This window comes from Talpa occidentalis, unplaced genomic scaffold (genome assembly GCF_014898055.3).
Source record: "Talpa occidentalis isolate TD23 unplaced genomic scaffold, MPIMG_talOcc4v2.1 talOcc4.5, whole genome shotgun sequence".
NCBI lineage: Eukaryota > Metazoa > Chordata > Mammalia > Eulipotyphla > Talpidae > Talpa > Talpa occidentalis.
The window spans coordinates 81,811,424-81,837,682 of record NW_023604861.1 but is presented as its reverse complement, the minus strand read 5'-3'; the positions used below and the strand labels follow the sequence as shown (position 1 = coordinate 81,837,682).

Sequence of the window (26,259 nt, the reverse complement as noted above, 5' to 3'; positions counted from 1 at the left end):
AGTGGTTAAATGGAGATTTTTTTCCCCAGTCTACAACATTAGAAAATATTTATATTAAAAGAATAAATGGTTATGTTTTTATCATTTTGCATAACAATAACTATTATGGTGGTTACCTTCTATATCAATATTCTGATCAGGAATCTCCAGTTCAATAATATTCATGTTGGATTCTTTCCAAGAACCACTGAACATACTAGAAAAGTAGCCAGACTTAAAAAAAAAAACACAAACAAAAACCACAATAATTATCCAATACTTTGTGTTCAAATAATTTTCCCATTTCTAATTCTGAGTAACTATTTATTAAACTCATCCAATATATTATTTTTTTTAAAGATTTATTTATTTACACATACCAGAACTGGGGCACAGGGAGGGGTGAAGAGAGGGTGAAAGGATTCACAGAGACACAGTGGGCAGCAGAACAGGCAGATTGACTGAAATACACTGCTGAGGGGAGCAGCGGGTGAGTCAGGAGAGGTCTGCTGCGCCATGTGAGTAGCTCCCTGGCCAGGGATCGAACTCGTGCTACAATGGCTGCGGATAGCTTCACAGGTTGCATCTTAACCCCTTGTGCCACCAGGGAGGCCCCCAATATATTATTTTGCCCCCAATATATTATTTTAAGTCAAGCCAAAGTAAACTTGTTAAAATAATCTTTAAATATTTAGGATTAAAAGGTTAGAGGAAAAAAATGAGATGTTTTTACTAAAATCTCTTATACTGCTTTACTGGTAATTACTGGTAAAGTAATTATTTACTTGAAGAACAGAGACAAATATAAGCACCACAGAATAAGAACTGAATTGTTTACTCTTATTTTCAACGCTTAGAGCAATGTTTAGCACACAGATTGGTAAAAGAGTAAATGAGTAAAATGTTGGGAGCCATTAATGCAGTTTTCTTTCATAGGAAACTTATGACTCTTTAAAATGGGATGGGAGAAGGTAATATTTTCAGCACAGAAATCAAGGTAATATATCAGCTAAATGACTTAAGTTTATATACTTTTTTTGTTTTATCTTTAATTTAACCACAATTTCCAGAACAGAAAGAAGAGTATTAAAAACTTCCCATTCATATTCAATCTCAGCTACAAAACAACATTTCAGATGAATTTATCCAATTTAAACAATGGTATACAAAATAAGCAAATTTAGCAATCTTAACTTTAATGTTAAACATTTCCCCTCTCCCCCCCAACCTTTCTCTTTTTGTCAACAGATGGCACTTTGTTGAAGTAATGACAAAAAGGAATTGTTAGGCTAGTTTAACAATGAAGGAACTAAGTTTTCACTAACAATGCTGGCCATATTTCTAATAAAATGGACATTTTAGCAGAGAGATGATTTAAACAGATATTGTCCAGGCAAAAGATTATTATGAAATGCAATGAGAAAGAACTTGACTTAAAGGTTTTTTTAAGTGACTACTTACTCAAATTGAAAAATAAAACACTTACTTGACATAAATATATTTTGTGTAAGCTCCACTCTTCTCCTAGAGCACAAATCTTAATGTCACTATTTTCACCATTCAAAAATAATGTCTGATAAATATATTTGGATGTACTCTTTAATTTTTTCCTGTTAAAAGAAATGAAAATGTTACACACATATAAAACAGAATGATTTTGCATGTAACTCAAAATAATCCTTTGTTCAATTTCTGTTACACAGAACCAACCTGTCCAGAGTGTAAAAGGATAGATAATAAAGGATATTAAAATTTACTCATGTATGAATACGTACATAGAATCTAATTGTGATTATCTCTGGAAAATTATATTCACAAGAGGGGTAAATAGTGGGTACACTGGGACAGCATGTAGAAAGACCTTTCACTGCACACCATTTTGCAATTTTTGATTTTTTTTTAAACATTTATTTATTTATAAAAGAACTGGGGTATAGGCTAGAGGTGTGAGAGAATTCACCAGAGACAGAGCGGGGAGCAGAACAGGCAGAGGGTCCGAAAACACTGCTGAGGGGAGCAAGCAGGCGAGAAAGGAGAGGTCTGCCGCACCATGTGGATATGTCCCTGATCGGCCAGCCAGGCATTGAACCAGCGCTGCAGAGACTGTGGACAGCTTCACAGCACTGCGCTCAACCCACTGTGCCACTGGGGAAGCCCAACTTTTGATTTTTTAATTAAGTGAATTACCCACTCAATACATCAAGAAGATAATTCAGCATAATGATTTTTGCTTATTTCCTTATTAAGAAATTTATAATATGGAGGCTTTCAATACAATCACAATACTGCTATGCAGCTACAAAATGGAGAAACAAGTAAAATATTCACCTACACAGGCAATTTTAAAAATAATTTATATTTAAAAGGATAATTTACCAAATTATTCCTAAACTAGTTTGAATGTCACCCCCGGGCCCCTCCACTATTGCACAATGGTTTTTGACCCTAGAGCCAAGATTTTCAAAACTATGGTCAATGTAGAAGTCTTATGGGCCACCAGGTAGAGCTGAGGGGTGAACTCTGGACATCCCACCTAATTTCAACCAGAGTAGCATCATGTATTATATTTGTAAACATCCTGAATTTATGCTTAAGATTCAATTTAAAGAAAAAAACTACATTTTTAAAGTTTGATAATCACTACTTAAGATGATCCCATAAATAAGAAAACTCCTAGGCAGAAGCTGATCAATCAATATCTTTTATGTTCCCTGCTAAACCTGAGCGTTTTCCTAATAGTTAAAATTTTCAATCTTTTTAAAAATGAGGTAAATTGTTTCAGATGGTATCTTGAACCAGTGTATTTAACATTTTTTCCCAAAAGATAGTAAAGACAGTAGATGCTTTGGTGGTGGAAAGACAAATTGGGTTTGAATTCTATTTCCCATGCAGCTCAGGTACCTCAGATGTAAAAAGAGGACATTAATATTACATTGTGAGAAAAGAGAAAATGTAGTTGTCAGTGCCTGATTAACACTTTTCCCCAATTACATTAAAAGATCAAAAGCACAAAAAAGAATAAGCCCACAAGTACAAAAAGGTGATGGCAGGCTTAACACCTCATGAGAGAAGTGCCTGGATCTGTAAGTCAGAAAATACAATTGTGACCAATGAAAGCCATAGCACAAAATATATTATGAAATCTAGGATGGAAGCTGAAGCCCATCTGCCTTTCAGAACTCCTCTTGGGGGGATTGTAAGGATGGAGTTTCGGGGGGAAACAAAAGGTACAAGTGAGATGCGAGGAAGCAGAGTACAGATAATAGGAATACAGGTAACTCAGGTAAAAAGATTCCAAGGTGCTTCTAGGAAGAAATAGAATAAATCTACTAGGAAGGCCTTAGTGTAGGAGTTGGTTCAACAAACAAAGCAATTCTCATTCTGATATTTGAGGAATCCGTAACCCATTAGCTCTTCCAAACCATTCATATGCCAAAGCACCTGAAACACCACAGCACACTTAGGGATCTGAAATATTTTATTTATTCATTTATTCATTTATTTATTTTTAAGGCTTGTCATTGTCTCGGCAAGGTTTTTTGTTTTTGTTTTTTTAAAGATTTATTTATACAAGCACTGGGTACAGTCAGAAGCCCAGGAGGGTGAGAGAATTCACCAAAGACAGAGCAGGGAAAAGAACAGGCAGACTGCTGAGGGGAGCAAGCGGGCAAGACAGGAGAGGTCTGTCCGCCATGTGGGACCCTCTCGGCGGCTGGGGATCAAACCGGCGCTGCAGAGGCTGCGTGCAGCTTCACAGCCCAGCGCTCAACTGCTGCACCACCAGGCGAGGCCCAGGGATCTGAAATATTTTAAATTCAAAGGAAACACACCAGCATCTTACAGATATAATGTTATCTACAAATATTGTTTGGGCTTAACTGTGAGATTTTTTTTTGGACCAGAAATGCCATGAAAAAAAATTGAGACTAAAGGTGTTGTGAAGCAAGAAAGTCTGGGGATTTCTGTTTGAAAACAAAATATGTGCACCATCTATTAATATATGCAAATTAGTAGTCATCCAGTTACTCAGTCTTAAATATAAACAGACAACCAAAGATTATGCAATATGAGGAAAATTAGGAGTATTAAAGACTATTAAAGAAAGAAAAACTAGCCCAAGAGGAAATAAATAATTCAAAGGAAAGAGAACTTTAAAAAACAAGACAAAAAGGACCAACCCCAAACACTCTAATCAGTACATCTACAGATCTGAGATTACTACTTTTGTAATGGATGCTAATATAAAGGATTACTCTGAACAAGGAAAAAAGAATGGTTGCTGGAATGAAACATCAAAAGGGCAGGAATTTAAAAGTTAAGGAAATTTCCCAGTACATAAAGTAAAAAGGACCTAGAAAGGAAAAAGAAGTACACATGTAAGAAATCCAAAACCCAAATAAGGGGAATCCATGAAAGCAACAAAGATAACAGGACACAGGAAATTATGGAAATAATTAATGGAAGGTTCTCCAAACAAGTAATCCACCAAGTATTAAAGCCATTAAAAGACTCATGCTTATGCACATTCTAGTTGATTTCCAAGAGGATAAAGAGAAAATGCCAAAAGTTCTAGAGTGGGGAAAAAAGGTCACCTAAAAAGAAGAGAATTAATTTAGCATCATATTTCTCAGATTAATATCATTAAAGAAATGAAGTTGAGTTTAGAGTCCCACACTCACTCAAAGGATGAATAAAATAAGAGACTAAATTTACACTTAGGTAAGCACAAATTACCTCTTTTGCACTCTTCCTTAGGAAAACACTTGAGGATGAAGTTCCCGAAAATAAGTGAAAAAAAGATAAGCCTACAGAAAACAGTGGATCCAATCCTAGATATGAAAGTAAATTCCAGATAAACAGAGAGGAGCAGCTCCAGACTGGAAGAGGACAGAGGGACCTAATAGGGAAGTCTTAGTTTTATTTTTTTTTAAAGATTTATTTATTTACGCATACAAGAATTGAGGTACAGGCCAGAGGTGCAGGGGGTGAGAGGATTCACCAGAGACAGAGTGGGGAACAGAACAGGCAGATCTACTGAAATACACCGCTGAGCGGAGCAGCAGACCAGTCAGGAGAGGTCTGCTGCGCCCTGTGGGTAGCTCCTTGGCCAGGAATCGAACTCATGCTGCAGTGGCTGCGAACAGCTTCATAGGTTGCGTCTTAACCCCTTGGGCCACCAGGGAAGCCCAGGAAGTTAGTTTTGGATAAGGACTCCATGCCAGTGTATTTGGAAAGTGAAAAATGTGAAAGTATAATGAATGTTAATCTTTTGTCAAGGGGTGGGGGGCAGTTAGAAACTCCAGGAAAATTAAAAGGCAACACAAAAAGGTACTGTCCCAGAAAGATAACTCACAAAACCAGGGCCCAAATTTAAGCACCTGATGGAATGTAAGATTCCATTTAAACCTGAGTGTAGAAAAGTTTCTACCAAGAGAAAAACAAGGGGTTGACCCCACCCACAATATGATTTCTAATCCTAGCACAGTTAAACTCTGCAGTGAACAATATTTACATAATTATGACAACAAATGCTTACTAGATTTAAATTTTTAAAGACAATCTATAATGAAAACACTCAAGATCTGGCAGCAGAATAGTTGAGTTTTAATAGTTTTCTCAATGTACAAGTAAAACAAGCAGTTGACAAAATGCATGAGGTAGAAGGTGAGCCTGAAAGTCAAAGCTTTTCAGGGAGTAGTTGGCTGAGATAGGAGAGCACACAAGGCAACCTTAGAAAGCATATTAGTTAGAACACAAAAATTTCTAGGTGTAATTATTTCTTAACCCCTTCATCCACCATGCTACCCTGAATAAGTACAACATCTTCCACTGACTTACAACATACTAAATTCTGATGTGCATTTTCTAATAAAAATTTGCTTTAAAGATTTTCCATTTTAGTCTACTCATGGTGTCCAGGGATGGGCACACTTTTTCCTGTAGGAGTCTAGACAGTAAATATTTTTGGCTTTGTGGGCTAGATGGCCTCCAAGCAAATTTTTTTGGAATCCCAATGGGCAGTTTCCTGCTAGCCAGCCTCAGTCTACGACATCGTAAGAAACAACCATCTAGTAGGTTACAGCCACACCTCCTCCAACACCTGAATCTCAGCTTAGGAAAAGCAGCCCGATTCCAAATTTATTCTTTCCTTGGGTGTTCTTAGTCTTAAAAGTAATGTTTGTCCCCAATATCCTCTAGTCATGTAGTTTTTGGAGCTCTCCTTACCTCAGTAGTTTACCTTTAGTAATTAATTCCAGGTTAGTTGTTAATAATGGTTATATTAAAAATTCCCTATTTACATTACTGTGTAGTTTCTCTTTCAAATGTACTCTTGACATGTGTATTTCAAAAATTTGATATTACACCATTGATATAAATATAAATATAAATGGTCTAAGTACTAAAAGGCAGAGACTTACCCCAATGTTTTTAAAAAGCAAGACCCAAGTACATGTTGTCTACAAGATACATACTTTAAATATAAAGATAAAAGTAAAAAGGGAAAGGATGAAAAACTATATACCATTTAAACACTTCTCAGAAGAAACTGGTAGTGGCTATATTATCGAGGATAAAGACAGACATTTGTAATGATAAAGGGGTCAATTCATCAAGGGGACAGTGTTTACTGAGTTGGTATACAACAAGCACTGTGCATTGTATGCATTCTCAAGTCTGTCAGGAGTGGTAAGGATCTGAATGTAATGGAGATATCAGTATCTTCATTTTTCTTATGAGAAAATAAGGCTAAAGTGCGGAATACAGACTAGAATTCAGAATCTGAGTTCTTAAAACTATACTACACTAACTCTCCAAAAAGGTTATTTAACAATTTGACAGTGGGAGTTCATTTTTGGAAACAAATACATTCATCCATAAGACTGGATGAATTTTATAAATCAACTAACAAAAGTAACCTACACAGTAAATATACCATTTTCCATTCTTCAAAGAAAAGGTTAAGCCTACACGTATCCACGATGAACGTTTAAGAACTAGAGACTTTGCATGCCTTTTTTCCTAGTTAGGAACAAATGTACTAAATAACTTCACCTTTAGAGTTAAGGAGAATTCCTGTGTGTGATCACGTCCCCTCCACTGAGCTGCCATAGTGGTGCCCAAGTCTGAGACTAAATTTACGTGTCTGCACTATTTAAGGAGCCGGATGCAAACAACTTACTCTACTGCCACCCACCCAGAGGACACAAAGGTGGAATACAGAAAGCCAAGCAGCCAGTCGTCTCTGTTTAATGAGGCGCAAGCCCTGGCGTGGCATTTTTCAGTTTCATCTTGTGGCAGCGTCTGTGGTTTATAGCTCAGAACACCAAGCTTCTCCCGAAGCACTCACGGCCCGCCCAGCTGTGTGCCGCAGGCTCCCACCTTTACCCAGTCAAGGGCAAGGCGGCTCCTCAAAGGTTGAGGGGGCACCGCATCCCCTAAATGCACCCGGCGCGGGGACAGCCTCAGGCCGGGCCAACCGAGCGCTCCAACAGGTGCAGGGGCGGGTCAGTGCGGACGCGTCCCCCACGTACCTCCGAGGGGTGTTGAGGAGCCGCTGCTGCTCGTCCCCGTCCTCCTCATCCTCGTCTGTCTCGGAGTCGGGGTGACAGTAACAGAAGGCCCCGCTGCTCCGCTTGCGCTTGCGGCTGCCGGGGCAGTAACAGAAGCCGTGGCCCGCCGAGTCGCCGCCAGTCTCCGGCCTTCGGGTCGAGCCCCCCGATCCGGAACCCGGCTCCTGCTGGGTTCGGGCTCGTCCGGGGTGGCGCAGCACTCGGCTGCTCAGCGAGCCCATGGGCTACGGCTCCCGGCGCTTCAGGGAGCGTACCTCAAGGAGCCCAGCGGAGACGGTCTCCCGCCATCGCCCGCTCGTCGCCACCGGCCCCCACCGAGCCCCGGTCCTACGCGGCCACCTTCTCACGCGCAGCCCCAACCGTTGCAGCCACCGCCTCCATCCTCCGCCCCGCCCGCCGCGTCCGGCCGCGCGGCGCACCGGGGCCTCCGGACCTCGCCCCCTCGCTTTCGCAACAAAGCGCCGGCCCGAGGGCGCACGCGTGCGACGAGCCCCCGGAAAGGGCGGGGAAAGGCGTGTGTGCGTGGCGGGTGGAGCCTGCGCAGGGCGGGACCAGGGCGGAAGTGGGCGGGGCCTGCGGGTCTGCTGCGGGGCGTTTCCTGTTGGGGTTTAGGCTGGGCCCCCACGCTCTCCTGGGCTGCGTGGACAGGTGTAGTCTTTAGCGTTACTTCGCCCACACCCATTGTGTTGGCAAGACTGGAAATCCCCGCTCGTTCTTTATACAAAGGTTCCTTGAGCTCCAGATGCCTACAGGGCCCTGTGGAAGGGTCAGAAGTGTTTGGGGTCTTACTCGGAGGAACTCAGCTCACGCTGGGGACGCGGGCCGTTTCTTTCCTAGGACTCGGGACCTGAAGTGTGGAGCTTTGCTAGTCCCTAGGGTTTCTTAAATGTCAACCCTCCACCACTCTAGAACAAATAAACTAACACTAGCACACCTTTCCTTCCCTCCCAGTGGCAGTGAGATGTCTGAATAGGCGATGGTATCAGGGTTGTCGGGGCTAAAAGTGCCTTCTGGAGGAACCAGCAGAATTTACAGGTGTCCGCCTGGAGTGTGCAGTCTTTGTTAATGGACTCTGGACAGGCTCCTTTCCTTCCATGACCCCCTTCTGCTACTTGTAAAAAAAAAGAAAAAAAAGAAAATACTATAGTAAAACATTTTAAAGCAAAATGTGTGTAATGAATTACTCAGAATAATTTGATAGACACCTATGGACAAGAATCCATTTTAAGTATAATTTCCTTTGATTCATTCTTTTAACCACAACAATGCAGATAGGTAGAAATTTCTTCTCTGTCTCCCTCCCCTGTGGTGACCACTATCCTGAGAATGGTGTATATCATTATTCCCAGATAGGTTCTTACACCTGTAAGCAATATATTTTCTTTTGCCAGTTTAGACACGTTAATGGTATCATACTGTACCTGTCATTCTGTGCCTTTCTCTACTTCCAAATTTCTGCCTCTAAGATACCGAGTTGATAGATCTAGTTAATTTTCGCTGTTCATTGTGTAACTAGTCCATTTTTTTTTAAAGATTTATTTATACAAGCACTGGGTACAGTCAGAAGTGCGGGAGAGTGAGAGAATTCACCAGAGCCAGAGCGGGGAACAGAACAGGCAGACTGACGAAATACACTGCTGAGGGGAGCAGCAGACCCGGCAGGAGAGGTCTGCGCACCATGTGGGACCCTTGCAGTGGCCAGGGATCCAACCAGCCCTGCAGAGGCTGCGGGCAGGTTTGCAGCCCAGAGTTCAACCGCTGCACCGCCAGGAGAGGCCTCTAGTCCATTATTTTTTAATGCTTTCCCTTATTGTGGGATTTAGGTTGTTTCTACTTTAATGTTCTTATAGCATTAATAAGCACCATGTGCAAAAGACCACCAAATAGATCCCCAGGAATGGGTTTGTTGGGGACTTTTGGCAATTAGCTATTGCCAAATTGCTCTCTGAAATGACTGCACCAGTTTATATTCCCATCAGCAGAATACGTAGTTTGGGGCCTCTGAGGAAATGGTTTCTGATTCACAGCTAAGAAATCTAAGCCTACCGAGGCTGGCTGAGCAGTTTAGTGAAAGACAGGGGTGTGGCATCCATGGGGAGGGTCAGAGAATGATGGCTGGCATGGGGATCAGCCTCAAACCCATAATTTGTAAGCATAAAGGAAGTGCAAGTGCTTCCCATGGAACAGGTGTGGACCACTGTGAGACAGACAGGCATGGGACTATCTTAGATTCCCTATAAGAGCCCTGGGTGGAAGGGGAAATAGACATTGGCCAGGAGGGCTTAGAAGGTATCATTGGAATTCCTAGGGGCTGAAAAAAGAGTACTGCATTTACCTTGCAAATGCCTTGCCTTCAACAGCAGATGAGTGAGGGGGTTCATAAAGGAACCCAGGTGAATGTACACAAGAATCAGGTTTAAACAACTGCCAAACTCAAATAATGCTGATCTTTCACTGCCATGTCAGTCAGGTAATAAACTACCTGCTCCCCTTTACTCTCTTCACTCCTCCTCCTCCAACTACTACCCAGGCATAGTTGGAGTTGGGGGAAAGTTGTGGAAGGAAGCCTGGATGGAGTAAGAGGAGCCCTCTAAAGTTAGAGGGCTTCTAACTTTCCCCAAAACCCAGATTCCTGCTGGCAGTAGGCTAGAACTGAATGAGGAAAGATGTCTCAACTGTAAATCAAGTTCAGAATTTTGACAAGATGTATTAATTACTGACATGACACTGTTTTATGAACATAAGAGACTGCAGAGTTGGACGTTTTAAGACTTAAGAGTGACCAGAAAAGTCAAAATTACATCCTCTATCTGAATTTTTATTAAAGACAGGAAAACCGGGTCCACTGAATAAATGTAAATGGGAAGTAGGATAGAAAAGCAGCACTGCTAATACAATGAACATTTCTCCAGGGTGGCTTTATCCTGGGTTCTAGAAAACTTCCCCATCAATAAGTGCAAATAGGGTCTCCCTGGTGGTGCAAAGGGTTAAGACGCAACTGTAAGGTCAGAGCAGAGGGCCTGGTGAGGGTCCCAGGTCATGGGCACAAAGAGGGGCCTTGAAACTGCAGAGGGAATTCCACCTTTGCCTCAGCTCCTGGAACCAGAGGCCTCCACCTGACACAAACAAGACCTGACAGGGATCAACCAAAAACCACCAACGAATAAAAAACAACTTCAGTTCCACATACCCAGTTTCCCGCCTAACCTTTCCTCGCCCTCTAAAAGGACATCTCTCTCTGACAAGAGGTACGACTTCTCCAACCCCCACGGGGGTCGGCGAACCTCGCCCGGGTGCAATGAAGTTCCTGCCTGTGAGAAACTTAGGCTGGCTCTCCTTCTCTTTACTGTGCCAGTCCTTTCAGTAACCTACGAAGCTATCTGCAGCCACTGCAGCACGAGTTTGATTCCTGGCCAGGGAGCTACCCACATGACGCAGCAGACCTCTCATGACTCGCCTGCTGCTGTGTATTTCAGTCTATCTGCCTGTTCTGTTCCCCACTCTGTCTCTGGTGAATCCTTTCACCCCCACACCTCTGGCCTGTACCCCAGTTCTTGTATGCATAAATAAATAAATCTTTAAAAAAAAGTACAAATAATTACTTTAAAATTTTTGCTAAGTGATATATAAATTAAAGATGAAACTACAAAACAACAACAATAAACAAACACCCTGTAATGCTTCTGATGTCAATGAAAGTTGATTTGGAGATTCCATACTTTTCTGGGCAGGTAACAGAAGCAGCAGTACTATTTCCTTTAATTAACTGGAATCACTAAGGATTCATGTAATAGCTCAATAGCTCAACCACTTATAATAGGTAAATAGAAACAATTTTATATTTCATCCATCAAGATACAATAATTATAGAATTAACAAAGATAACAAATATTATTTTTTAACATAAATGTTCTACATAGTAGAACAGATAGCAGCCCTCATTTCCCCAGGTTAAGTTAAATATGTTATTTTATATCATTGGTGTTGGTGTATAGAAAGATTAGTTTTATAGGACTAGGGGCACATAAGACAAAAATAGGCTTTTTTTTTTTTTTTGGTGATGTAGTAGTTCTTGATAGAAACTTTCAGTAGCATGGGTCATTCAAAAATATCTCCTTTCAGGGACCGCCCCTGTGGCGCAGCGGGTTGAGCGCAGTGCTGTGAAGCTGTCCACAGCCTCTGCAGCACGTGTTTGATTCCTGGCCAGCCAGGGAGATATCCACATGGTTCAGCAGACCTATCCTGCCTAGCCTGCTGCTCCCTTCAGCAGTGTTTTTGGTCCGCTGCCTGTTGTGCTCCTGGCTCTGTCTCTGGTAAATTCATTCTCTCACCCTCCCGCACATCTGGCCTGTACCCAGGTTCTTGTGTGCATGAATAAATAAATAAATAAATCTTTAAAAAAATAAATAAATCTTAAAAAAAATCTGCTTTCAGAGTCCAGGGTGAAAAAAACTCAAAAGTAGGAAAGTCAATCAGGAAAGACACCATGTTTTATTAAAATTATTTTTCTATGTTGTATACAGACTGAACTTTTGAATTAAGTCCAAGTGCACTTTCTGAGTAAACTTAGAGTTGAAATGTACATTACTGCAAATCAACAAAATCAAAAATAATTTAAAATTATTTTTAGCACAAAAACATGTATTTCCTTTAAGTAAAAATAAATTCTGATCATAACATCCATCACCAGAATACTTAGCTTGATATTTGTCCTTTTCCCATTCATCTTCAAGCTAGATTAAGACATTTAACCATATTAACCATATTATTGTGGCATATTCAGCATTTATATTTGGTAATCAGACACATAATATCTTTAAAACTATGCTCAGAATTTGAATTGTTCAGATAAGTTAGTGATTTTGATGTGTTTCAACCTGGAAAGAGTAAGTGACCTTCATATGAGATGTGATGAAGGAACTCTTCCACATCAAACTTAGTAAAGACCAAGTAGTACTATAAACCAACCTTAATCAAAGGAGATGAGTAGATGTTTTCAAACTATGACTGTGTGAAGCAGCAAATTTGATGGTTAGTCTTACTAACTAGATGCTCACAATTTCAAAATCAGATATTACTAGTCACTCTAAAAAAGTAGAACTAGGGAAGAAAGGTGATTCAAGAACAATTTTTCACTTTAATAGTTTTTCATCGAAAACAAAACATGAAATAGTTTAATATATTCCAATTTCTGTGAAACACAAACAAGCAAGAACATTTCTAATTTTAAATATCCTTTTAAGTTTTATAAGCTTTGAAATGCAAGTACAGCTTTAAAGCATCATAATGGCTAATTACAGATGAATCATAATACAGACAGTCTATATCCTAGGAGGCATCTGTAGGCGTTTTAATTGGAAATAAGCAGGCTGAGATAATGTTAATAGCAGTGTAGAAAAATAAAGTCAAAAAAATTCAAAGCACTGGGAATCCTCTTATCCTCTGGGACTTTATTTTAATCTTCTCCTCCACAGAGAATGAGCAGTACCTTTTTGTAGTCTCCAGATGTGTCCCCCTGGGGGCAAGAGAAACAAAGCTACAGTCAGATCAGTGGGTTTTAAAATGGAATACACAACTCAGATTCATCTAGGTTAACTTTTTTCAAGCTTGTCTGGATTTTTTCTAAGAGATTTTATTTAAAAGACATCTTATTTAATAAATTAATGTTTTTTTTTTTTTTACAAAAGTAATACTAATTCAATGGTGAAAATAAAGACATAAAAGAACATAAAAATCATCCATCATTCTACCATCTAGAGATTACTATTTTTAACATTTTGGCTAGTGAATATATTCTTCCAGACTTTTTTATGTATACTGATTCCAATGTGATGAGACTGCAGTGTTCTTCTATATTTTTCTTTTTTACTTAAAATAGTATGAATATTTTCCCATTTTAATGTATTAAATGGTTTTTTCTGAATGTGATGAGACTGCAGTGTTCTTCTATATTCTTCTTTTTTACTTAAAATAGTATGAATATTTCCCCATTTTAATGTATTTAATGGTTTTTTCTGCAGCATCATTCTTTAATGGTTAAAGATTATTGCACTATATATACCTGGGTGAAATAATTTACTCATTCACCCTCATATCATATTGGCTATTTATGTCATTTCCAATTTTTCACTATTATAAACACGGCCTCAATAAGCATGTTACAGTTAAATTTTTCTGCATTTTCTTGATGATTTATTCAGATACATTTTCATAAAATGGGAATTACTGGATTAATGATCATGCATTTTCTCAAGCTTTTGATCTGAGTTGCAATATAGCCTTCTAGAAAGGTTCTATAATTTCTATATAAAATTTTTTAAAAGCTTTATTTATGCATACAAGAGCTGGGGTACAGGCCAGAGGTGTGGGGGGTGAGAGGATCCACCAGAGACAGAGTGGGGAATAGAACAGGCAGATCCACTGAAATACACTGTTGAGGAGAGAGGCAGGCAAGACAGGAGAGGTCTGCTGTGCCATGTGGGCTGCTCCCTGGCCGGCCGGGGAATCGAACTCGTGCTACAGTGGCTGGCAATAGATTGATTGCACTGTCTTTAACCCTGTACCACCAGGGAGACCCCCTATATAGAATTTTTTTAATGGTCTGATTAATAGATCAATTTTTGTTAGAGCTTCATGAACACTAGGAATAATGGGATCACTTTATTAGGTTCAAAGTTTAATGTATATTTACTAAAATAAATATTAATATGTCCTTATTTGTACTTTGTCTTATCTATCTGCCAAAGAACAAGGATGTGTTAAAATCTCTCACTAGCATTTCTTTTGGAGCCTCTTTTCTTTTTTGTATGTTTGGCATCCTAAAGTTTCATGACAATTTGGCATTCTAAAGTTTCATGACAATTTACTCTTTATCATGAATCATTGCTTTATCAATATAAAGTGATCTACTCTCCTATTTAATGCTTTTTCTCCTTAAATTCTTCTTTTTACTATAATGGATGTCAAAAGTTCTTTTTGTCAAAAGTTCATTATCAAAACTTGACATTTGTCAAAAGGTCTTTTCTCTGGCCTTTTTTTTTTTAAAGCTTCTTACATGTGGTCTCCCTGGTGGCACAAGGGGTTAAGACGCAACCTATGAAGCTATCTGCAGGCCCTGCAGTGTGAGTTCGATCCCCGGCCAGGGAGATACCCACATGGTGCAGCAGACCTCTCCTGACTTGCCCGCTGCTCCTCCCAGCAGTGTATTTCAGTCAATCTACCTGTTCTGTTCCCCACTCTGTCTCTGGTGGGTTCCCTCACCCCCCACACCTCTGGCCTGTACTTCAGCTCCTGTATGCATAAATCTTTAAAAAATAAATAAATCTTAAAAAAAAAAGTTTCTTACATGTTATTGTGGAGTAGGATTTTATATTTTTACCTAAACTGGGAGTTTATTAATATAACTTAAGTTTCTATCTTACCTCTGTCATTTTTCCTATTATTTACTTAGTTTTCTATTTCTATTCTGCTTCTTTTGGTGATTATTATTTAGGAAACAATGTATTCTTTATTTTTAATCTTTCCATTGTTATGTTAGTGTGTGTAAACACATATACTTATACATATGTGCATACATATATAATATATAAATATATTTATAGTGATAATTCCAAGTCAATCATTATTTTTGTAGTCTATCATTTTTATTTTATATAGTATTACATTGTATGGATTTTCTATAATTTGAATAATCACCTATTTGTTAATAAAAATAATAGTATATAACAAATCATATACTATAAATGTATCATACAAGTCTAAATAATGTAAAATAACATAAGAAATATAATGCTATAGGTTAAAATATAATATTTAGTGCATTTTTCACATTTTTTTAAAGATTTATTTATTTATGCATATAAGAACTGGGGAACAGGCCAGAGGCATGGGGGGGTGGGAAGATCCACTAGAGACAGAGTGGGGAGCAGAACAGGCGGACTGACTGAAATACACTGCTGAGGGGAGCAGCGGGCAAGTCAGGAGAGGTTTGCTGCACCATGTGGGTAGCTCCCTGCCTGGGGATCGAACTCTTGCTGCAGTGGCTGTTCATTGCTTTATAGGTTGCATCTTAACCCCCTGTGCCACCAGGGAGGCTCCATTTGTCACATTTTTAATGAAATAATTTTATTCAAATTCTTTCACAGATTTTATTTTTGGCAACATATATATAAAAATTTGCCATTTTAATCATTTTAAATGTATAAATCGGTGGCATTAACTACATTTACAATGTTGTGTAACCATCATTGCTTTTTCCAAAACACTTTAATCATCCTAAAAGAAACTCAATAACCACCAAGTAATAATTCCCTATTCTCCTCTTCTCCCAACTCCTTGTAACCTCTTATCTTCTTTCTGTCTCTATGAATTTAACTCTTGTAAATATTTCACATAAGTGGAATCCTACAATATCTATCTTTTTGGTTATGGTTTATTTTACTTAACATGTCTCCAGAGTTCATCCATATATCAGAAACTTCATTCTTTAAATATATGTATAGACCACATTTCACATTTTATTTATTGACTCATCTGTTGATGAATTCTTAGGTTGTTTCCACCCTTGGCTGGCTGTATGAATAATGTTATATTGCTGTGTGAGTATCTGTTTGAATTCCTGCTTCCATTTCTTTTGAGTATATAGGACTAGAATTGCTGGAGCGTATGATAACTCTGTTTAACTTTTTAGAGGAAGGGCCAAACTGTTTTCCACTGTGGCTATGCCATTTTACATTTGCACCAGTAATTCATATAGTTCCAATTTCTTCACATCCTCACCAATGTTTGTTGTTTTCTGTTGTTTTCCTTTTAATTATAGCTATCCTACTAGATACAAAGTGATATTCCATTATGGTTTTGATTTGCATTTTCCTAATGATTAATGATGCTAAGCATCTTTTCATGTGATTACTGGCCATTCATATACACCAAGTAATGAATTTTTTGTCATTTTTAAGTTGGATTATTTGCCTTTTTTGTTATTGAGTTATAAGAATATTTTTTATATTCTGGACAGTAAACCCTTATCATATCTATGATTTGCAACTATTTTCTGCCATTCTGTGGATTCACATACTTTCATTATTTTCCCTGAAGAAATTCCTAGGTACTTAATAGCTAAATGGGAGGTATAGATTTTTAAAAAATCTTTATTACCAAATTGCCTCCTCTCAGAAAGGTTAGACCAATTTATAGTCCTTCCACAGGAGATAGTGAGTTTTTCCCTGACCTTCCCAATACTGCTTATGATCCCTCTAAACTTTGTTAAAGGTTTTAGGTAAGTACATGATGATTTGTTTTTATTTCCAATTCATGGAATATAATAAAATTAAATAATGCATATATTCATTATTTATTTGTGTTTCATCTTTCTTGAAATGCATGTTTTCTCTCTTTTTAAAAAAGATTTATTTTTATTTATTTATGCATACAAGAACTGGGGTGTAGGCCAGAGGTATGGGTGTGAGAGGATTCACCAGAGACAGAGTGAGGAGCAGAACAGGCAGATTGACTGAAATACACTGCTGAGAGGAGCAGCGGGCAAGATAGGAGAGGTCTGCTGCTCCATGTGTGGGTTACCTCCCTGGCTGGGGATAGAACTCAAGCCACAGTGGCTGGTGATAGCTTGATAGTGCTAAGACTTTAACCCTTTGGTCCACCAGGGAGGCCCTGTATGTTTTCTCTTTGACAAGTTTTCTGTTTGGATTTCTCTCTTCCTCTCTTTCAGTGCTTTTTAAAAGCTTTTTAAACATTAATCATATATATTACAAATATATTTTCCCACAACTTCACTTGTGGTCATCCTTGAATCTTTTTTTTTTTTTTAAGCTCTCTCTCTTTTTTTTTTTATAGAGGCATGTTTTATTTATTTGTTTGTTTGTTTGTTTGTTTTGTTTATACATGCACTGGGTACAGTCAGAAGCGCAGGAGGGTGAAAGAATTCACCAGAGCCAGAGCGGGGAGCAGAGCAGGCAGAAGGACCGAAGTACACTGCTGAGGGGAGCTGAGGGGAGCAGCGGGCGGCAGGAGAGCTCTGTGCGCCTGTGGGGACCCTCCTCCGGTGTCCGGGGAGCAGCCGGGGATGGAACCTGCACTGCAGAGGACGCAGGCAGCTTTGCAACCCAGCGCTCAACCACTGCGCCACCGGGGAGGCCCCATCCTTGAATCTTAAAGAGCATTTTACTTACAGCTAGCTATATTTTAGCTCTACAAAACAATCTGGGGGGAGAGATGTTGGCTTCATAACTATAAGACCCTTCTGGCTTCCTGAAGAAGCAAAATCCTAGTCAGAAGGGGTTTTCATGGATGGGAATGATATCTCATCACTCTATGTCATCTTAGGACACCTGGAAGTCTGGTGCCAGGTATAGAACAGCAGTTCAGGATAACTAACATGCTTTCCCCTCTTTTGAGCAAACTGCAGCTGGCCCTGGGCTCTGGAAGATACAGTTATCTTTCATTGCTAGCTGGTAGACAAGGTACTCTTAAAAGTATTCATTAAAATATAGTCCTTCTTTGTGTTGGGTCAACATGAAATAATTACTTTATTAAGAAGACAAACATTTCCAGCTTCTAACCCTATTAAGATTTAAATATCTATGTGAAAGGACACTGGAAATATTGAATTAGAGAACCATCTTTAAATGGTTTTATCTGCCCAAAGAGAGGACAAGATATTTTTAAATACATAGGTGGGAAACCCAGCCTCTCATCAGAGCTTTCCTCTGGCCAGAGCAAGGCTCCAGTGACCCACCTTGATGAAAGAGTACAGAGATTTCCCATATGTCCTCTTGAAGTTAGACCGGATGTCCAACATATCGATCTCCGCTCGAGAAACCATCACTCTGATAAGGGTGTCATCATCAGTACCCAAGCCCTAAGGAAGAAAACAAGGTCCCCACATTTCAAAGCATAGCCATTTTTTGATTGCGTTCATCTTTCGTCTATCAAAGCAAGATAATGCATAATTCCTTTGATGACTCTTTTGTGCCACAAGCTTAGAAGCCTGTGAACTAGTATCACTTTCCACTATGGAATTCTGGACTCCCCACCACATCTCGAACACTGTGATCTGACCAAGGAAGACCACACTCTGTCTTTCTAGAGACCTATCTTGTGTTCTCCAGTGAGCCTGCCTTACCTGCAGTGATTCTTAGCCCCAATGCCTTTCAATCTTTCATTCCTTATAAAATCCTCTGATGGAAAATTTCTTGTAAGGTCCTGCTCAAATGTACCAACTTCCTTTATTTTTATCTCATTGCCAAGGATTAATTTTTTTTTAATTAAAGTAACGTTTCATTTTATTATTCTATAAGTTGATGATGTACATCATTATACAGCAACACCTGTGATTACTGCATTAAGTTCACCACCTTAAAAGTCCAATTCTATCTTTCACCATAAACTTCTTTAAATATTTTTTCCCTGACCCTTCCCTTCTCCCAAAATTGAAAAGAATACTGCTTCCTCTGTGTTCCTGTAATATTTGGATCCCCAGCTGTCCTTCACATTTTATTTTGTTCTTATTGATGTCTGGCACATACATGCCTTCTTCTCCAGGCTGGAAGTTCTCTGAGAGCAAGAACAACATTTTGGTCTTTCCTGCACCCTCCACTCCTTCCTAGTTCCCAGAAAGGATGCTTGCACAGAGTTAACAATGCTTTGTTAGAAGCATGGGCTCTGAAGCTGGACTACCCTGTTATATTAGTTCCTCATTTAGAACCCTGGGTAAATTGTATGTCTTCACTACACCTTAGTTTTCTTCATCTGTAAAATGGGGGCAGATAATAATATCTGCCCACAGAGCTGCTGGAGGTAAAATTAATTTATACATATAAAGAAAGCCTAAGTAATTAATAAATATTACCTTGGGTTATTATTAGCAGGAACTCAGTGAATGAAGTATTTAATGAATTGAATTGACCATTTCAGGTTGAAATTTGGGTGGGGGATGTAAGTAAACTTATAAATGCGGATACAAACATGCCCAAGTCATTCAGATGCTAAAAATAAAGTCATTTACCTTCATAGATTTATAGAGTCTTTCAGCAAAATATGCAGGTTTGTTCCTCAGGCACTTTACTGTTAAAAGAAATAAAGATAAAATCTATGAGAAAAATATGGGAGTTATTTCCTCTGTATCTATAAGGTATGAAGAAGTAGTATCTCTTAATTGTTTTGTGAGAAAAATTTTAGCTAAACAATGTTTAATGAACATTGGCTGGAAAAAGCCTTCAATTTATCATCGACTTCCTGGAAAAGTAGTGAATCAAGGCTGTCAGAACAAAAGGCAGCTTTATAACTTCAAAATGATGATTGATATAACATACGAAAGTTATTACTTCTATCCATTCACAGACTTGCAGGATGCAGCTAATATAGAATTCTCTTTCCCATAGACTGAGAAATAAAGGTGCAGAGAATATAAAATGTATAAAGCCACGTGGTACAATAACAGTTAGGGAGCATACAATATTTTTTGTTTAGAATTTCAGAACAAACCATGTGTAATTTAAATAAAAATTTTACCCCTGAAAAAATGGTCTACATTCTCATGGCGACAAACTGATAACCAGCAGGAACATCTATTGTCATCTGTTTCTTCACTCGCCAGTCCCTACTAGCTTACCTATAGCCAGAAGAGCATCTTCGAAGCTACCAGATGTTTCCGATTTAATGCTCTCTTCAATATCCTTCTTTGATATCCTCTTATATTCATCAAACACTGCAAACAATTACAAAATGGAATTATAAACAACAAAAGAGGAATAGAGGAAATTAAAATATATGGAAAGAATGAACATCTTTTAACTAGACCACACTGTTTATGCTTTAACATATTTCAAGAGGAAATTAATGAGCAATGTGGGTGAGAATCCAGGAGGCCTATCACCAGTGGCATATGCCCAAGGAGAGGAGGAAGGAACAGTGACTCTGGGAGGAAATCAAGCAAGTCCTTTCCCTTATCTGGGGCACTGTTTTCTCACACATAAAATGGAGATAACCAGTGCCTCCCTGGTGGCGCAGGTGGTTGAGCGCTGTGCTGTGAAGCTGTCTGCAGCCTGTGCAGTGCCAGTGCGATCCCGCTGGCTGCGGAGCAACCCACGTGGGGGAGCAGACCTCTCCTGTCTTGCCCCCTGCTCCCCTCAGCAGTGTGTTTCAGTCAGTCTGCCTGTTCTGTTCCCCACTCTGTCTCTGATGAATCCTCTCACACTCTTGCGCATCTGAGCTGTACCCTGGTTCTTATATAAATAAATAAATCTTTTTTTTCTTTTTTTTTTTAAAGGAGCTAACCACTGGAGAGATTTGCTTTCTTCTCTCATTGTTTCCTTAGAAGGCAAAGGGTATCTTTTTGTAACTTGAGGCTAGACAATCACCTGTATGTTCCTGTTCCTTTTGGCTCATCAAAAGTAGAACAAATCACCTCTTCAAAACTGAGTCATGTTTGATAACAGCTGGTTGCACCCTTTTAATAGATTAACATGTTTAAATTTTGGAGGTATTTTGCCAGGTGTTTTTGAATATGATAAAATGTTTTCCTCTCTTGCTGCCTTCTTTTGGAGACATCTTAGAACAGATATCTATTTTGTTTCTCTCTTTTTATTTTTAAAGATTTATTTTATTTATACAAGAGCTGGGGTCGGAGGGTGAGAGGATTCACCAGAGCCAGAGCGGGGAGCAGAACAGGCAGATGGACCAAAAGCACTGCCGAGGGGAGCAGTGGGTGAGTCAGGAGAGTTTGCCCCGCCTTGTGGGTATCTCCCTGGCTGGCCGGGACTCGATACAGCACCTTCTTTGGGGGTGCTGCCTCACTTCCATGACTGTGATTCTCACAGAGGTATCAATCCAGAGACACCTGTCTCATCCCAACATGTATCATGAGCAGCTCACCCAAACAGGACAAATCAGTCTTATCCTCCAGGAATTTTTTTTTTTTAAAGACTTATTTATTTATTTATTTATTTATTTATATAAGCACTGGGTACAGTCAGAAGCACGGGAGGGTGAGAGAATTCACCAGTGCCAGAGCGAGGAGCAGAGCAGGCAGAAGGACCGAAGTACACTGCTGAGGGGAGCAGCGGGCGGCAGGAGAGGTCTGCGTGCCATGTGGGACCCTCCTTCGGTGGCCGGGGAGCAGCCGGGGATCGAACCGGCGCCGCAGAGGCTGCGGGCAGCTTCGCAACCCAGCGCTCAACCGCTGCGCCACCGGGGAGGCCCAACTCCAGGAATTTTTTTAATGGAACAGATCACATACAAAACAGTCATCTTTACCCTCAGAAAACAGAAAAATCACCTGGGAAACCTGATGTACTTCCTAGGTGTCACTCTAGAGACTTTTAAGTCAATCAGCGTGAAGCAGGGCCACAGGAATAAGCATTTTTAGAGACTGGAATTTGAGAAACACTGCCTTAGAAATAAAATCCATGCATCCCTTCCACTGAAATTCCCAGAACTGCCTTTATTTCTGTTCTTCCTGGACTTGCTTAGCGCTCCCTTCAATCCAGTGAGCCACCAACATTTTCTAATTCCTTCTTTCCCATTTTCATAGTACTTCTTTTCTTAAGTTGGAGCCAGTGTCTGTTGCTTGAAATCAAAAATTCTAAGTGACACATTTTCTAAATCAGTTTTCTACACTGAAAAAAAGGGACAGTAATGACTGTTCCATGGGGGATACTGAACAGACAATGCTTATAATATGACTGGCATTGCACCAGGAAGATAATTATTAATACTATCTTAGTTATTGTCAATTCATACTATTATTGTTAGTAGGAAAACTATGATGCCTTCTTGGTCCAAATAGTACTTAAACTAAATTCTTCTGGTGGTTAACAGTTATTTTAAAATTGCCCAATTATTAACTTGTACCAGGAAGTGAGTATTTGTTACAAATCTTTTTGCACTAAATCCGCTTCTGAGGACATGCAGTTCCTGAAAAGTACCACCAGGGGGAGATCTGTGTTATTAGTATTGTAATCCAGCAAAAAAAGACAAAGGAACCTAGAGTGCAAAGTTTGTGCATCTGATGGTAGCCCATGACCTTTACTAACAGGAGTAATCACCTATTTCTTGTCACTGTGGAATACATGAAATAAGTGCAACTTCCCAATGTGTTATACTTTTCAATTTATGTTTTCAATTTAGCAATCTCTTCCTTCTTAGGGTTCCCATAAGCTTTTTAAATTGTGTATGATTATAAAGGCTTAGTGGGTTTATGAAATTCAGGATATAGAATATATATAAAAAGAGCTTATATAAAAGATAAAATATCTTATTAGATCTTTATTGCTGTTTACAAGAAGAAAACAAAGCTGACAACAAATGTTCTGTAATTATATCTTTTCCCCAAAGAAGTTAAAAATTGCAAAGATAAGTATTATCAGAGGCAAATTAGAAACCTTACACATAGGAAATAAAATTTGCAGTTATCTGCTATTCATATTATGCAATATAACCCCTAGAGAATTCACTTCTATTAGTTTTACAATGTGGGTGTTAAATAGGAATAAATGTTGACTAATATTTCTACTTTATTGCTTATTGATTTTTTTCTTATGTAACTAAATTTTAATAGGGCTACTCTATAGAAAGGACTATGAAGGTTGCTTTCCTATACATAGGAATACTAAATTATGAATACATTGTATATCTGCTAGTTATTCATAATTAATTTTTCAAAAATTGGAGGTCATACACATCGCTGCATTCATACATTTCCAAGGTAAGACATTCGAGCCAGTTCAGTATAGTCAGTTCTTTGTACCAAGTAAAGGGGAAACAGTTACAAATAATTTCAATTCTGGGCAGTACACTTTTAACTATCTTTCCAATATTTGTTTGGAAAAAGAGGCAGGTGCCTTACCATGCAACAGATGATTTTGATTCCGGGCACAGAGAATAGTTAAAAATTTCTCCTCATCTGTCCCCCATCTCTTTTCTCCAGCCTCATACAGGTCCTGAAACCAAACAAAGCACAAGTTTAAAACATCACAGACAAGGTGCCAGGGCATATCCAAATATTTCCACAACTTCAAAGAGCTAAGCTGGCTTTGTTTTATTTTGTTGGTGGATGATGGTAGAAGTGGTGTTGGCAGTGACTGGAAATGACTCAGGATTTTTCCTTAGGAATTAATTAATGGGATCCCACAATATCTCCTTGAGAGTCAGGGCAAACACCAGCAGTTCCTTAAGGACTGATTACATGGCTCCAATTTAGGAGCTAAAAGAAATGCCATAGACTTGGACTGTCCCAGACAGTAGCCACTAACTGCATGTATAATCAGTTCTTTGTACCAAGGGGAAATAGTTATAAGTAATTATCAATTCTGGGCAGTACACTTTTTTACTTTCTTTCCAATGCTTTCTTTGGAAAATGAGGCATCTTCCTTATTTATTATAAATAAATACTGTGTATTATTTATAATAATATTTATTTAACAAATAATAAATACATTATTAAATTTATTCAAATTAAATAAAATTCAACTCAGTTATGCTAACCACATTGCAGTGCTCAGTGGCCATTTGTTGTCCAAATTCCCTTAGACAACACTTCTCTAGAATGACCCGTGATTTGCTCAAGGCCTCAGAAGTTCCACAGCAGAACCAGGACCCAGATAGTAACTGCTTATATTTCAACAAGGTAGAAATAATAAGAAATGGATTCTGGGTCACTTTAACTGTAATACTGATATATCAAAACCATTGTTCATATTACCTCACAGAGTGAGGTAATATGAGTGCCTGCTATTAAAAAAAATAGAAAATAACAAGATTTGGAGTAGATGTGGAGAAACTGGAACCCACGTGCACTGTTGATGAGAATGTAAAATGATGCAGCCAATAAGGAAAACACTGTGGTTCTTTCCCCTCCCTCCCCCCCAAAAAATAAAGGAATTATCATATGACCCATCAACACTACTTCAGGGTATATATGCAAAAGAATTGAAAACAGGATCTTAAAGAGATATTTGCAAACCCATGTTTATAGCAGCAATATTCAGAAGCACCAAAAGATGGAAGCAATCCAAATGTCCATTCACACATGAATGGATAAACAAAGTGTGGTATATAAAATCATGGAGTACTGAACCTTGAAGACTTTAAGTTAAGTCATATGAGTCAACCACAAAAAGACATACAGTATGATTTTATTTATATGAAGTATCTAATGCAGTCAAACTCATAGACACAGAAAGTAGAATAGTGGTTGCCAGTGGCTAGGGGTGGCGGGGTGGGAAATGCATTGTTTAATGGGTACTGAGTTTTAGTTTTGTAAGATAAAAAAGTTCTGTTGCACAACAATGAGCATATAGTTAACACTACTGAAAGGCACATTTCAAAGTGGATATGATGATAATATTTATGGTATGTGGATTTTATTTTAAAAAGTTTTAACTCATTGTTCATTTATAATCAGCTTGTTAAATTTCTCAAAATACCCTTAAACTTTTGTCACGCATCGGGCTTACCTTCATCTACCCATCTGTTTTCTCACTTCTTTCTCTAATTCCTCACTTATTTAGAGTCATGGATTTTAAAACTGTTAAGGGCATGAAAGTTCCTCTAATTCAATGTTTTTCTAACTTGAATCTTGGCAGGCTTGTGATGGCTTCAATCAACAAAGTATGATGGATGTGCAGCTGGTTTCTGAGGCTAGGTCATGAAAGGTCAGCAGCTTGGCTCTCTTGGAAGGTGGGCTGTCCAGATGCTGGATCCAGAAACCCAGCCACTATGCTCTGAGAAACCAAAGCTACCTGAAAAGGTCACAGGTAGGGGCTCCTTTCGGCAGTTCCAGATGAGTCTCTGAATCATCTCAGCCCAGATGCCAGACCCATGAGTAATGGAGCCTCCAACCCCCAGCCATTTGAGTACCCTCCGGCTGTCCAAGTCTGCCCAGCTAAGACCTCAGGTGTTGCAGAGCAGAGACAAATCAGCTGTGACATACCATGTCTGAATTAGTGATCCACAGAATCAATGAGCATAATAAAATGGTGGTTGTTTTGTCACTAAGTTTAAGGTGGTTTGTTAGACAGCAAGAGTAACTAGAACATGTTAACTTAATGAAAGAGGGCAAGTGAGAGGATTCACCAGAGCCAGAGCAGGGAACAGAACAGGCAGACTGACCGAAATACACTGCTGAGGGGAGCAGCGGGTGTGACAGGAGAGGCCTGCACGCCATGTGGGACCCTCACGGGCGGCCGGGGATCAAACCGGCACTGCAGAGGCCGCAGGCAGCTTCGCAGCCCAGCACTCAACCACTGCGCCAAAGGGTTTATTTATTTATGCATACAAGAGCTGGAGTACGGGCCAGAGGTGTTGGGGGTGAGAGGATTCACCAGAAACAGTGGGGAACAGAACAGGCAGATTGACCGAAGTACACTGTTGGGGGCAGCAGCGGGCAAGTCAGGAGAGGTCTGCTGCGCCATGTGGTTGCTCCCCGGCCAGCCAGGGATCGAAATCGTGCTGCAGAGGCTGTGGACAGCTTCATAGGTTGTGTCTTAACTCCTTGTGCCACCAGGGAGGCCCTGATAGTGTCTTTCTGACAGCATTTATTTACACTAAAATTTTCAGTCTATTTGGAATTCATTTTTGATGGGAAGTGAAAGTAGGAATTTAATTTATTCTGTCCAACTCCACTATATAACCTGTATTTTCTTCACTGACTTGAGAAGATATCTGTATATTCTCATATAGGCTTGGTTCTCCT

At 39.3% G+C, this 26,259-nt stretch overlaps 2 protein-coding genes across 2 annotated transcripts in view; both read right to left on the bottom strand.

The window, feature by feature from the left end:
* Positions 1-8,010, bottom strand: part of GMCL1 (germ cell-less 1, spermatogenesis associated) — a 42,499-nt gene extending 34,489 nt beyond the window's left edge. Inside the window, exons 1-3 of the mRNA XM_037527543.1 lie at positions 7,512-8,010; positions 1,466-1,589; positions 117-213 (exon numbers count right to left, since the gene is read on the bottom strand). Of these exons, the coding sequence (XP_037383440.1) occupies positions 117-213; positions 1,466-1,589; positions 7,512-7,771 (481 nt within the window). The 5' untranslated portion in view covers positions 7,772-8,010. The remainder of the gene's footprint in view (positions 1-116; positions 214-1,465; positions 1,590-7,511) is intronic.
* A 4,869-nt stretch (positions 8,011-12,879) lies between these two features.
* ANXA4 (annexin A4) overlaps positions 12,880-26,259 on the bottom strand; it is a 57,255-nt gene continuing 43,875 nt past the window's right edge. Inside the window, exons 9-13 of the mRNA XM_037527542.1 lie at positions 23,413-23,506; positions 20,179-20,274; positions 19,573-19,631; positions 18,304-18,426; positions 12,880-13,065 (exon numbers count right to left, since the gene is read on the bottom strand). Of these exons, the coding sequence (XP_037383439.1) occupies positions 13,006-13,065; positions 18,304-18,426; positions 19,573-19,631; positions 20,179-20,274; positions 23,413-23,506 (432 nt within the window). The 3' untranslated portion in view covers positions 12,880-13,005. The remainder of the gene's footprint in view (positions 13,066-18,303; positions 18,427-19,572; positions 19,632-20,178; positions 20,275-23,412; positions 23,507-26,259) is intronic.